This window comes from Bufo bufo, chromosome 2 (genome assembly GCF_905171765.1).
Source record: "Bufo bufo chromosome 2, aBufBuf1.1, whole genome shotgun sequence".
NCBI lineage: Eukaryota > Metazoa > Chordata > Amphibia > Anura > Bufonidae > Bufo > Bufo bufo.
In genome coordinates this window covers 15,385,289-15,399,003 of record NC_053390.1, presented here as the reverse complement: position 1 = coordinate 15,399,003, position 13,715 = coordinate 15,385,289, and the positions used below count along the sequence as shown (strand labels likewise).

General features: G+C 46.4%; 1 protein-coding gene across 1 annotated transcript; it reads right to left on the bottom strand.

Annotated features, from left to right (window-relative positions):
- Positions 1-1,465: 1,465 nt before the first annotated feature.
- Positions 1,466-13,422, bottom strand: LOC120990628 (oocyte zinc finger protein XlCOF6.1-like). The gene is made up of 2 exons (XM_040419547.1): positions 13,362-13,422; positions 1,466-2,631 (listed from the first exon to the last, which is right to left on the bottom strand). The coding sequence occupies exons 1-2, from the start codon at positions 13,393-13,395 to the stop codon at positions 1,466-1,468; spliced, it is 1,200 nt and encodes a 399-aa protein (XP_040275481.1). The 5' UTR covers positions 13,396-13,422.
- Between the last annotated feature and the right edge of the window lie 293 nt (positions 13,423-13,715).

Sequence of the window (13,715 nt, the reverse complement as noted above, 5' to 3'; positions counted from 1 at the left end):
TGGATTTGGAGTCACACTCAAAATTAAAGTGGAAAAACACACTACAGGCTGATCCAACTTTGATGTAATGTCCTTAAAGCAAGTCAAAATGAGGCTCAGTAGTGTGTGTGGCCTCCACGTGCCTGTATGACCTCCCTACAACACCTGAGCATGCTCCTGATGAGATGGTGGGGTGTCTCCTGAGGGATCTCCTCCCAGACGTGGACTAAAGCATCTGCCAACTCCTAGACAGTCTGTGGTGCAACGTGACGTTGGTGGATAGAGCGAGACATGATGTCCCAGATGTGCTCAATTGGATTCAGGTCTGGGGAACGGGCGGGCCAGTCCATTGCATCAATGCCTTCGTCTTGCAGGAACTGCTGACACACTCCAGCCACATGAGGTCTAGCATTGTCTTGCATTAGGAGGAACCCAGGGCCAACCGCACCAGCATATGGTCTCACAAGGGGTCTGAGGATCTCATCTCGGTACCTAAAGGCGGTCAGGCTACCTTTGGCGAGCACATGGAGGGCTGTGCGGCCCTCCAAAGAAATGCCACCCCACACCATTACTGACCCAATGCCAAACCGGTCATGCTGGAGGATGTTGCAGGCAGCAGAACGTTCTCCACTGCGTCTCCAGACTCTGTCACATGTGCTCAGTGTGAACCTGCTTTCATCTGTGAAGAGCACAGAGCGCCAGTGGCGAATTTGCCAATCTTGGTGTTCTCTGGCAAATGGCAATTGTCCTGCACGGTGTTGGGCTGTAAGCACAACCCCCACCTGTGGACGTCGGGCCCTCATAGAGTCTGTTTCTGACCGTTTGAGCAGACACATGCACATTTGTGGCCTGCTGGAGGTCATTTGCAGGGCTCTGGCATTGCTCCTCCTGTTCCTCCTTGCACAAAGGAGGAGGTAGCGGTCCTGCTGCTGGGTTGTTGCCCTCCTACGGCCTCCTCCACGTCTCCTGATGTACTGGCCTGTCTCCTGGTAGCGCCTCCATGCTCTGGACACTACGCTGACAGACACAGCAAACCTTCTTGCCACAGCTCGCATTGATGTGCCATCCTGGATAAGCTGCACTACCTGAGCCACTTGAGTGGGTTGTAGACTCCGTCTCATGCTACCACTAGATTGAAAGCACCGCCAACATTCAAAAGTGACCAAAACATCAGCCAGGAAGCACAGGAACTGAGAAGTGGTCTGTGGTCACCACCTGCAGAACCACTCATTTATTGTGGGTGTCTTGCTAATTGCCTATAATTTCCACCTGTTGTCTATCCCATTTGCACAACAGCATGTGAAATTGATTGTCACTCAGTGTTGCTTCCTAAATGGACAGTTTGATTTCACAGAAGTGTGATTGACTTGGAGTTACATTGTGTTGTTTAAGTGTTCCCTTTATTTTTTTGAGCAGTGTATATATGAAAATGGTCCTTGTGTGATGTCTATGTATAACAAGATTTTATTTATCTGAAAAGCGCTTCTTACATTTTGAGCATGAAAACAGCTTCTCTCCTTTGTGACTTATCTGATATGTGAATTCTGTCATGCATAACAAGATTTGATTTCTGTGTAAAACATTTCCCACATTCTGAATATGAAAACGACTTTGCCCCGGTGTGAATTTTCTCATGTTTAAGTAGATCTGATTTTTGTCTAAAAGATTTCCCACATACTGAACATGAATATGCTTTCTCTCCCGTGTGAATTCTTTCATGTGTAACAAGATGTGATTTCTGTGTAAAACATTTACCACATTCTAAACATGAAAACGGCTTTGCCCCGGTGTGAATTTTCTCATGTTTAAGTAGATCTGATTTTTGTGTAAAAGATTTCCCACATTCTGAACATGAATATGACTTCTCTCCTGTGTGACTTTTCTCATGTCTAACAAGATGTGATTTCCGTGTAAAACATTTTCCACATTCTGAACATGGAAACGGCTTCTCTCCTGTGTGACTTTTCTCATGTCTAACAAGAGCTGATTTTTGTGTAAAACATTTCCCACATTCTGGGCATGAATATGGCTTCTCTCCTGTGTGACTTCTCTCATGTTTAACAAGATGTGATTTCTCTGTAAAGCATTTCCCACATTCTGAACATGAATAAGGCTTTTCTCCTGTGTGGTTTCTTTCATGTTTGACTAGTTGTGAATTATATGTAAAACATTTCCCACATTCTGAACATGAATATGGCTTCTCTCCTGTGTGAATTCTCTCATGTGTAACAAGATTTGATTTCTCTGTAAAGCATTTCCCACATTCTGAACATGAATAAGGCTTTTCTCCTGTGTGGTTTCTTTTATGTTTGACTAGTTGTGAATTATATGTAAAACATTTCCCACATTCTGAACATGAATATGGCTTCTCTCCTGTGTGAATTCCTCTGTGTGTAGAAAGACCTGAGCTTTTTGTGGACTCTTTATCACAATGAATCCTTTCACCTTCTTTCTGAGATGTACTTGTGGTTACAATCTGTGATTGATCAGAAGATGGTTCTTCATAATTAGGGGGATTATATGAAAGATTTGTACTGTGACATCCTGGATAAACATTAGGGGTAATGAGGTTTTGTTCTGTAAAGTTCTCCATGATATCTTCATCTTCTAGAGATAACATGAAGTTTTCCTCAGAATTGTTACTGGGGATTTCTGTTAAGATAAGAATTGAAAATTTATTTTATTTTTACAAACTACAGAGTAGACAAACTTATAACATTACCATTAGGCTGAAGGTTGATCGAGCAGGAAGAACTATAGGCCATTTACTTTGAATCCACTCCTGGCTTTGGCTAACAAAAATAAAAACTACACTTGTTATTTCAATCTTACAAAGATTCTATAACTTCCTGACAAAGTCCAGGATTCTGTTTTACACCAGGTCATGACTTTTATTACATACAGTAAATTATGACATGCTAAAACTCAAAAATGTGAAATGCCCGACCATGTCTGGCACCCAGTCCTGCTCTCTGCCACAATACTTTTTGCTCCCCAACACCAACTGGGCTTTTATACAAGTTCACAAGTGTGACGATACCACACCTCAAAGCCCCGCCTGACTGTACATTGGCATCATGCGGGCACGGGCACAGGTAGGCACGGGGAGTGAGAGAGGGTGGTCCATGCTACCTTCAGGAATGACACAACACTCGATCAAAACCCTGACAGCAAATCCTGCCCCAGTGCAAAAGAGCTCTGCCTGCCCGGTAGACTGCCACCAGTTTCCCATAATATATATGCCCGGTCCCACAGGTAGCATATAACGTTATGCCAAAAGACAGATGTGGGGATTCGTGGATTGAGATACAGAACAACGCAAGATTCATTTATATATTTAATTGTCTTAAGGGTGCACTAGACACAACACTATATACACACACAACACTATACACACACAGGTATATACAATGGCCAGATGTGCAAATACAGATGGTGGTATAATCAGTTAGCAAATGAAAGTCAGTTACCAAATATGTAGGTGGTTCTTGAAAACTATAGTTCCTTAGGTTTATTCTTGGATGGTTGTCACAGTCACATGGAGGTAGTGACGTGAGCAGGTTTTCCAAGGTTCCTCCAAACATGTTACACAACATGACCTCCTTCAGAGAAAAGACAATGGCCTGTGCCCTGCACGGGCACTTTAAACCTTAGTCAGTCATGCCCTTTTCTCCACCTGGGAGGATTCCACTTCCCCTAACTGGTCCTGGTAGTCAAAACTCCACAAAACCCATTATGGCTCATAGCTCCACACCAGAAGGTCATGAGGAGATGGTTCTGGTACCAACGGATCCACCTGGATTCTGGGTACAATTCGAAACCAAACATGGCACCATTATTTGGTTCCTACTAGGATTTCTCCGTATCTCCCCTTCTCTGCATCCCACACACAAGAGAAGACCCAGGGTCGCAAAGACGTGATTGGTGTATGTATGCAATGTATGGATAGTTCATAATTTCTTATGAATTGCCGGTTCCATGATGTCTACAGAATTTCTTTGTTGTTATTGACCTGCTGAGCTGCCCGTGTGGCAGAGTGGGGTGTGAAATGTGAACACGTGGCCCTGCTGTGACCTGTGGAGCCTGATTTCCTCTGCCCACTACTGGAGCAAATGGCAGCAATTAAATCATAACTCCACATATTTCTCACAAGGATCAATGATCTGTCACCATTCAACACAAACTGCATCTATTATTAAACAGCTATTAAACCTGATGACACTGGTGTACTCATTAGAAGAATTCATGTCATAATGCCCATTTTTATTTTTAGTGCACCTCCTCCCCTGATAAGAATCCCACACATGCTCAGTACAGGCTGCAGTCTCCCTGGCTCTTTAGTGAGAGAGCACCCATCTTCTAGGAGCATGGGAAATCACAGCTTCTAATTCCATCTACTGCTTTATTGTTCTGCAGCTTGTACCGAGCACGAGCAAGACAAATAAATGCAATAAATATTTCTACAAACCCATAGAATAAAATGAACACTTTCTTTTTACTGCAGAATAAACATGTGTGACTTTTCATCAGCAGCAGAGGAGGAGGTACATTGAAAGGTAAAGGAGCCTGTCAATTATATTATAGGTGGACACATAGGACTCATGAGAACGCTAATATTCTAGATGGACACAAATCACTGCAAAAAATGCACCAAAATGATACGCAACTGACAATACTAGCTAATTCCTCAAGCCAATGTTAAAAGCTGAGAACTTTGCCAATATCTTCCAGTCAGGAACATATCGGAGCACCTAATGCACCACGTCACAGTGTCTCAGCACGCATGGGGTCCTACCACTAACCTGCCAGTGGTGTGTGAACAGGGTCTGAACAGTGCTAGAAATTACTCACAGCCAGACTCTCACATGCCTCCACAGTGGTATCACCAATGACCTGTGAGGTAGAATAAAGCTGTGAGCCGCACCCACAACAGACCATGTGACACAGAAGCCACCAGGTGCAAAAGAATGTTACCAACAAAATGAAGTGGCACATTCCATACACATAAAGACAAAAAGTCACTGAAAAAAGTGGCCTAAATGGGTGAAAATGCTCCAAACCCAGACACTGTAGCGTGTCTATAACCGGGGGAGCTATTCCTCCGCATGTGGTCCGCAGATAACGACAATCCCCTAGATGGACTCATAAAATGGTTATTTTTATATCAGCCATTCTAGCAGTGTTTCAAAGTAAGTACACCGGCCTCCTCAGATGTAAGAGACCAATATAATGTAATCTGTATTGTGAAATCTAATTTTGTTATGGAGCACTTTTTACTTTACATTATAAGACCCACAACTTTTATATATTTTTTTGATATAGCTGTATCAGGGCTTGTTTTTTTTGTGCGAAGAGTTGTGTTTTTTTAATGGCACCATTTTGGGGTATATGTAATATATTGTTTAGGTTTTATTCATTTTTTTGAGGAAACTATGTGGTGATTTAAAATATGTTGTAATATTTATGATGTTTTAGTACTTTTACGCAAAAAATCTTATTTTATGCATCAAAAAGTAATTTTTATTTTATTTCAAAACTCCTAACTTTTTTGCTCGACATACCCGTATAAGGATTTATTTTTTTGCAAGAGGAGTTTTCATTTTTATTGGTACATATAATGATTTTGCAGTACAATTAATCTATTGACAAATTAAAAATTTTTTGGGGTGGGGGAAGGCAAATGATGGCAAATATGTCTTTTTTTAGCGCAATGCGTAGTTGAGTATGAATAAGTTATATTTATTCTATGGGTTGCTAGGATTGCACTGGAACCAAATATGTAGATTGTTCTATGGTTAACAATTTTAAAGAAAAACTATTTCCCCTGTCGTCTCCATGACAGCACATCTCAGACTGCCTTCTCCTGATAGGACAGGAAAAAACAAAGGTTTAAAACCCCACCCCTCCAGTGTTCTTTCCTGTCCTGTCAAAGGCAGGCAGATCAGTGAGGTGCGGGGGAGCTCCTCTGGGGTTTTACTCTGTCTAGGCCGAGGTCAGATCCGACGGGCAGCGGCATTCCCTCCTCATGTTGTGGCTTGGTCCCCGTCTCTGCAGGCGCTGTAGCCCTAATGAAATTCCCTCCAGTGGTGGCCCGGGGGGCTTAATGTGGAAAGGCAGCATGGGACCGGAGCAAGTCCTTGGTGATCACATCAGACTCAGGGGGTAGAACGTGCCCTTTCCAGGCTTCACAGCCTTAAAGCACATGGTCTTTTGTAATGGCGCTGGGACTATTACCTATAATCCAGCCAGCTTCCCTTCTGGACGGGCCATCTTTGGAGCTTCAGCACGAGTGTCCCAGCCACACAAGGCTCGGTATCAGAGCCCTCTACAGCTCAGACTGTTGTGACTAGCCTGACATCAGTACAATTTGTGTTTACATGTGATAGGGATGATACTTCTCTCCATTGTAAAGCAAAGACCCAGAAATGTGGAATTTCCCGCATTCCTTTGATTCCCAGAGACTTTCAGAAGTTCATGAAGGAGAACTGCACTCAAGTTCTCATCATACCATACTGACCCAGGAGGAGATAGTTCGGCCTAATGAACACTCAGCCTAGAAAAACCCATCACACTCCCCTTATCTCCAGGGTTGTTGACCCAGGGTCCAGTCCGCCACCAAACACTTACAAATTCTGCAGTTATCCGCCTGGAGTTTGAGAAATCCATCCTGTTACAAAATGTCATATCTGAGAGTGGTGCAGAAATTACTACCACCTCCAAAATGTACCTTAAATATGGAAAAATAATTGCTTCATGTTGTGGACAACAAAAGAATGAGGATTCTCCAAATATCCCCTTGGGATTAGATTTTTTTTTTTAGGATGTCCATAGATCTGAGCCTCCGTAGACCCTTATAGGAGACCCCCAGAAGACAAGTTCACGGAGAGCTGTATAGTGGGCCCTAGGTATAGTGGGCCCTAGGTTATAGACATCAGCCGGTCACCGCTCAGAGAGGGGGCATAAGGGGGGAAAGGTTCTCTCCATAGACCCTTATAGGAGACCCCCAGAAGACATGTTCCCGGAGAGCTGTATAGTGGGCACTAGATTATAGACATCAGCCGTCACCGCTCAGAGAGGGGCATAAGGGGGGAAAGGTTCCCTCCATAGACCCTTATAGGAGACCCCCAGAAGACATGTTCCCGGAGAGCTGTATAGTGGGCACTAGATTATAGACATCAGCCGTCACCGCTCAGAGAGGGGGCATAAGGGGGGAAAGGTTCTCTCCATAGACCCTTATAGGAGACCCCCAGAAGACATGTTCCCGGAGAGCTGTATAGTGGGCACTAGATTATAGACATCAGCCGTCACCGCTCAGAGAGGGGGCATAAGGGGGGGAAGGTTCCCTCCATAGACCCTTATAGGAGACCCCCAGAAGACATGTTCCCGGAGAGCTGTATAGTGGGCACTAGATTATAGACATCAGCCGTCACCGCTCAGAGAGGGGCATAAGGGGGGAAAGGTTCCCTCCATAGACCCTTATAGGAGACCCCCAGAAGACATGTTCCCGGAGAGCTGTATAGTGGGCACTAGATTATAGACATCAGCCGGTCACCGCTCAGAGAGGGGGCATAAGGGGGAAAGGTTCCCTCCATAGACCCTTATAGGAGACCCCCAGAAGACATGTTCCCGGAGAGCTGTATAGTGGGCACTAGGTTATAGACATCAGCCGGTCACCGCTCAGAGAGGGGGCATAAGGGGGGAAAGGTTCCCTCCATAGACCCTTATAGGAGACCCCCAGAAGACATGTTCCTGGAGAGCTGTATAGTGGGCCCTAGATTATAGACATCAGCCGTCACCGCTCAGAGAGGGGGCATAAGGGGGAAAGGTTCCCTCCATAGACCCTTATAGGAGACCCCCAGAAGACATGTTCCCGGAGAGCTGTATAGTGGGCACTAGATTATAGACATCAGCCGGTCACCGCTCAGAGAGGGGGCATAAGGGGGAAAGGTTCCCTCCATAGACCCTTATAGGAGACCCCCAGAAGACATGTTCCCGGAGAGCTGTATAGTGGGCACTAGATTATAGACATCAGCCGTCACCGCTCAGAGAGGGGGCATAAGGGGGGAAAGGTTCCTTCATAGACCCTTATAGGAGACCCCCAGAAGACATGTTCCCGGAGAGCTGTATAGTGGGCACTAGATTATAGACATCAGCCGTCACCACTCAGAGAGGGGGCATAAGGGGGGAAAGGTTCCCTCCATAGACCCTTATAGGAGACCCCCAGAAGACATGTCCCCGGAGAGCTGTATAGTGGGCACTAGATTATAGACATCAGCCTGTCACCGCTCAGAGAGGGGGCATAAGGGGGAAAGGTTCCCTCCATAGACCCTTATAGGAGACCCCCAGAAGACATGTTCCCGGAGAGCTGTATAGTGGGCACTAGATTATAGACATCCGCCGGTCACCGCTCAGAGAGGGGGCATAAGGGGGGAAAGGTTCCCTCCATAGACCCTTATAGGAGACCCCCAGAAGACATGTTCCCGGAGAGCTGTATAGTGGGCACTAGATTCTAGACATCAGCCCGTCACCGCTCAGAGAGGGGGCATAAGGGGAAAAAGGTTCCTCCATAGACCCTTATAGGAGACCCCCAGAAGACATGTTCCCGGAGAGCTGTATAGTGGGCACTAGATTATAGACATCAGCCGGTCACCGCTCAGAGAGGGGGCATAAGGGGGCAAAGGTTCCCTCCATAGACCCTTATAGGAGACCCCCAGAAGACATGTTCCCGGAGAGCTGTATAGTGGGCACTAGATTATAGACATCAGCCGTCACCGCTCAGAGAGGGGGCATAAGGGGGGAAAGGTTCCCTCCATAGACCCTTATAGGAGACCCCCAGAAGACATGTTCCCGGAGAGCTGTATAGTGGGCACTAGATTATAGACATCAGCCGGTCACCGCTCAGAGAGGGGGCATAAGGGGGGAAAGGTTCCCTCCATAGACCCTTATAGGAGACCCCCAGAAGACATGTTCCTGGAGAGCTATATAGTGGGCACTAGATTATAGACATCTGACTGTTGATATCACAGCCTAAGGTTGTTCTATAGGAATATCCTGAAGACAACATGTCCCCCTGTGACTTGTGGACAGTTGTCAGGAGACCTTGTGTGTTGTCAGATGTCTCCTCAGTTCTTGCCCCCAGCCTCATATATGAAATATAGAAGTAAGATGAGGAGCTTTCTTCTCCGCTGTTATTATTGGGGGATTTATTCACTAATTTATTTGATTTTAAGGAAATCACCAAAATGTCTGGATTTATTGTAAGGTCTACTGACGAGCCCAAAACAATGCTTAACCCTTTCCTGCACAGAGGTACATGTAGGTCACTGATGTCATGTAATTCCTGCACAATGCCGTACATGTATCCACCATGATATCACAGACACAAAATCTGCGCCCACATAATCCCCAGTGGGTGTGTGGATGTGACTGACCGTCATGTCCTGCAGGAACAGCCGGGCTCAGAGAAGAATCTGATCAGAGATCACCGTCAGCTGGATAAGGAGAACACTTCATGATGTGATGGGGACATCTCCGATCAGAGAGCAGCAGCCGGTGATCAGATTCTCCTCCTGCCCTGAAGGCACCAAGGACAGAATCTGAAGTCACTTTCTCCATTCATGATTCCATACCTGTGGTGACATCTCCTGGAATGTCCTCCTCCACCTCACTCTTACACGGGGGATCGCCCATCATCCTCTCTTCTTCATCCTCCACTTTAATATCAGTCACATCTTCCCCCTGATTTGTCATCTGTAACAGTTCAGTACAATACAGCAGACAGGTGGGAAATCTAACAGATCCACAGAAGAGACCCCCACAATCTATGACCCCTCTATGACTGCAGGACCCCCCTATATAGATGTGTATAGGGCTCAGCTCCATCTACCTGAGGGTTCTCTGGGACCTTCTCCTCCGGACAGTCCTGGGAATACAGAGGACGGGGACATCTCTCTGGTGGATTTCTCCTCCTGGATCCATCTGTGGAGACACAAGCACACAGTGACTGAATACATGGCCTCCTGTAGATCTGTCTGTAGATCAGACAAAACTACTCCTCCCAGTCTCCTCTCCAACAGGCTCCGAGATGTCGGAGAAAGCTCTACATCTATATCCCCCTCCAGGTCACTTTCTCCTAAGGAGCTTTCTTGGTGAATTGGGGAAAAAGAAAAGTATCAGATGAGAGAGACTGCCGCCCTGCTGGACAAGAACAGGAACCTCTGAGATCACTGAAACCCCCATTTTCCTCTGTAGGAAGTTTCATTGGAAGGACAGTAACGCCCTTTTTAGGTTGATCCTGCTGACAGATCCAGTGTTATTGATGTATTTTATTAAGTATACACATTTGGTGGATACGAAATAAAACCCTTTAGGAGGAAATGGAGCTACTGCCCCAGAAGAAGCAGAAAACGAGGAGAAACTCAGGTTGGGAGTTTTTACGGACTCCATGCGACTTCCACACTGTAGATGTTCTGTAAAACGCTTTCCTGCACAATGAGGTACATGTAGGTCACTGGCGGCATGAAATTCCTGCACATGTAGTACATGTAGTTCATCATGATATCACAGACACAAAATCTGTGCCCTCATAGTCCCCAGTGGGTGTGTGGCTGTGACTGACCGTCATGTCCTGCAGGAACAGCCGGGATCAGAGAAGAATCTGATCAGAGATCACCGTCAGCTGGATAAGGAGAACACTTCATGATGTGATGGGGACATCTCCAATCAGAGAGCAGCGATCTAGACCTGAAATGGGACGTCTAATTTCACTTCCAGCACAGAATGGATCACTAGGTGCCATTCTTGTAGTCACACAATCCGTCTGGGCAGAGGTTGTCCTCTCTGCACCTCTTGCTGCCAAGTTCTCTCAGTTCCAGATTTCTGTCTAAGTTTGCAACAAGTGGTGATACCTTGGACGTTGATGAACAGGAGGCGTCGCACAATCATCCCACACAACTTCATCCAATTTCTAAGGCTGGATAAAAAAACGTTGCTTTTAATCTGCCTTTTACATCACTCCCCGATGCCACTGATTGGAGCTAGGTGCTGAAAATTTGATCAAATACAGATCTTAACACCTTCTACTTGCTCTATTTTACATAACCATATGGATTGTCTACTTTGGTGTTGTCATTTCAGTATTAAGGAGTATATGTGCGGAGGGCTTCCTAATACCTATATCTGACAGAAGCTCCGACGTCAGGCTCTACACAGTCACACAGGGGCGGACATTGCCCAGAAGCTCCATGTATATTCTACAATGTATACGCTGCGGAACACGGATTTCACAGGACGCCTCTGATAGAGCAGTGTAGTCTACTATACCGGCCCGATGGAGGCCAGAAGGACACGCTCCCATCATGTGACTGGAGCCCTATGGATATGATATAAAGCACACGTAGCCTCTAATGTAATGTGAGAAGAAACTGTGGAGCTCCTCCATTACATGTCACTGCACACACGTGTACACACTGCACATGACGGGTCTTACCTTGTGATATAAGAGGCTGGTGTCCTCCATTACATGTCACTGCACACACGTGTATACACTGCACATGACGGCTCTTACCTTGTGATATAAGAGGCTGGTGCTCCTCCATTACATGTCACTGCACACACGTGTATACACTGCACATGACGGTTCTTACCTTGTGATATAAGAGGCTGGAGCTCCTCCATTACATGTCACTGCACACACGTGTATACACTGCACATGACGGCTCTTACCTTGTGATATAAGAGGCTGGTGCTCCTCCATTACATGTCACTGCACACACGTGTATACACTGCACATGACGGTTCTTACCTTGTGATATAAGAGGCTGGAGCTCCTCCATTACATGTCACTGCACACACGTGTATACACTGCACATGGCGGCTCTTACCTTGTGATATAAGAGGCTGGTGCTCCACCATTACATGTCACTGCACACACGTGTATACACTGCACATGACGGCTCTTACCCTGTGATATAAGAGGCTGGTGCTCCTCCATTACATGTCACTGCACACACGTGTATACACTGCACATGACGGCTCTTACCCTGTGATATAAGAGGCTGGTGCTCCACCATTACATGTCACTGCACACACGTGTATACACTGCACATGACGGGTCTTACCCTGTGATATAAGAGGCTGGTGCTCCACCATTACATGTCACTGCACACACGTGTATACACTGCACATGACGGCTCTTACCCTGTGATATAAGAGGCTGGTGCTCCTCCATTACATGTCACTGCACACACGTGTATACACTGCACATGACGGCTCTTACCCTGTGATATAAGAGGCTGGTGCTCCACCATTACATGTCACTGCACACACGTGTATACACTGCACATGACGGCTCTTACCCTGTGATATAAGAGGCTGGTGCTCCTCCATTACATGTCACTGCACACACGTGTATACACTGCACATGACGGCTCTTACCCTGTGATATAAGAGGCTGGTGCTCCTCCATTACATGTCACTGCACACACGTGTATACACTGCACATGACGGCTCTTACCTTCTGATATAAGAGGCTGGTGCTCCTCCATTACATGTCACTGCACACACGTGTACACACTGCACATGACGGCTCTTACCTTCTGATATAAGAGGCTGGTGCTCCTCCATTACATGTCACTGCACACACGTGTATACACTGCACATGACGGCTCTTACCTTGTGATATAAGAGGCTGGTGTCCTCCATTACATATCACTGCACACACGTGTATACACTGCACATGACGGCTCTTACCTTGTGATATAAGAGGCCGGTGCTCCTCCATTACATGTCACTGCACACACGTGTATACACTGCACATGACGGCTCTTACCTTGTGATATAAGAGGCCGGTGCTCCTCCATTACATGTCACTGCACACACGTGTATACACTGCACATGACGGCTCTTACCCTGTGATATAAGAGGCTGGTGCTCCTCCATTACATGTCACTGCACACACGTGTATACACTGCACATGACGGCTCTTACCTTGTGATATAAGAGGCTGGTGCTCCTCCATTACATGTTACTGCACACACGTGTATACACTGCACATGACGGCTCTTACCCTGTGATATAAGAGGCTGGTGCTCCTCCATTACATGTCACTGCACACACGTGTACACACTGCACCTGACGGCTCTTACCTTGTGATATAAGAGGCTGGTGCTCCTCCATTACATGTTACTGCACACACGTGTATACACTGCACATGACGGCTCTTACCTTGTGATATAAGAGGCTGGTGCTCCTCCATTACATGTCACTGCACACACGTGTATACACTGCACATGACGGCTCTTACCTTGTGATATAAGAGGCTGGTGCTCCTCCATTACATGTCACTGCACACACGTGTATACACTGCACATGACGGCTCTTACCCTGTGATATAAGAGGCTGGTGCTCCTCCATCATGGCCTCCTTGTACAGGTCCTTGTGTCCTTCTATATACTCCCACTCCTCCATGGAGAAATAGACAGTGACGTCCTGACACCTTATAGGAACCTGACAACACAATGACACCGTCATCACCCAGACCCCTCCAGTGCTGTTACTGGAGAATTTCCCAGCATTCCCAGCAGTGTCACCTCTCCAGTCAGTAGCTCCATCATCTTGTGGGTGAGTTCTAGGATCTTCTGCTCATGTATCAGGGGGTGAGGGGGAGGCTCTGTGATGGGGGGAGGGGTCCTGCTCCGCCCTCCTGACTCCTGGAGATGGATGATGGGAGTCACACA

Excerpts from the sequence above, each read along its gene's own strand:
- LOC120990628 (XM_040419547.1), bottom strand. The coding sequence starts at position 13,395 with ATGATGGAGGAGCACCAGCCTCTTATATCACAGG. Across the intron at positions 2,632-13,361 it reads CCAGCCTCTTATATCACAGG|AAATCCCCAGTAACAATTCT; the intron begins GTAAGAGCCGTC and ends TTATCTTAACAG.